General features: G+C 35.3%; 1 protein-coding gene across 1 annotated transcript in view; it reads right to left on the reverse strand.

The window, feature by feature from the left end:
- Positions 1 to 226: 226 nt before the first annotated feature.
- The window catches only part of CACYBP (calcyclin binding protein), a 12,227-nt gene continuing 11,532 nt past the window's right edge, over positions 227 to 921 (reverse strand). The window contains exon 6 of the mRNA XM_003785690.3: positions 227 to 687. Within this exon, the coding sequence (XP_003785738.1) occupies positions 531 to 687 (157 nt within the window). The 3' untranslated portion in view covers positions 227 to 530. The remainder of the gene's footprint in view (positions 688 to 921) is intronic.

A 921-nucleotide genomic window follows, 5' to 3' on the forward strand; every position in this document is an offset into this window, starting at 1 on the left:
TTAGATAGAAGTATCTGTGAGTGGATTATTAGTGGGTGATATATGCATTGCTTAAGCTGGTAATAAGGGATTAGCCACTCTATAGTGACCGTCAAGTACAGACACAGATTTGTATTTTATGCAAAAATTCGGATTTTACTCTTACTTCTTCTTACATTGGTTGGAACTGATGTCAGTAACTCAAAGGCAAACACTTTCAGTTTTCTACCTCTTAGCTGAACAAAAATACATACAATGTAGCATTTTCATTAGGCAGGACTTGCTTTTTACATTTCACATGATAATGCAATATAATCCTTTCTTCAAGAAAATGACCAGTATACTAATGAAACCATCTTTTCAGGAAATGTTTAATAAGCATATTTTATTTAAATAAATCCTCCAGTAGGAAATGGAGAATTCAATGCTTTTACTTAGAAGGAGGTTATGTAAATAGTTATCTGTGAAATTTATATATGCACCTCACCAACATTCCCTTATTGGAAACATCAACATAGCCACATCACAGTTCCCAAAAAGACTTTCAAGTCTCAAAATTCTGTGTCTCCTTTGGCTTGCTTCTCTCTTGATTCCACCCAAGCTTTATTAATGGTTCGCTTCATATCATCATCTCCATCTTCATAAATTTTCTTTAGAACGTTCATCAGTCCCTCACTAGGATCTGTTTCAGTGTCATAGGAGGGCTTTCTGTTAAAAAGAAAACACACACAATAAACTAGAAATGAAAGCATGGAAAGATACAATTCAGGTTTTAACCCTGGTAGGAACGGAAGGGTAGAGAAAAGAGTATCCAAAGATATTCACAATCAAAACATAATTCAAATTCATCTTAATGAAAACAATACATACCCCCAAATGCACATACTTGGTACATTAAAGAGTGGTCACGGGCTCGGCACCTATAGCTCAACCGGCTAAGGC

The sequence above is a fragment of the Otolemur garnettii genome, unplaced genomic scaffold (assembly GCF_000181295.1).
Source record: "Otolemur garnettii isolate 467f Iridium unplaced genomic scaffold, OtoGar3 scaffold00016, whole genome shotgun sequence".
In the NCBI taxonomy this organism is placed as follows: Eukaryota; Metazoa; Chordata; class Mammalia; order Primates; family Galagidae; genus Otolemur; species Otolemur garnettii.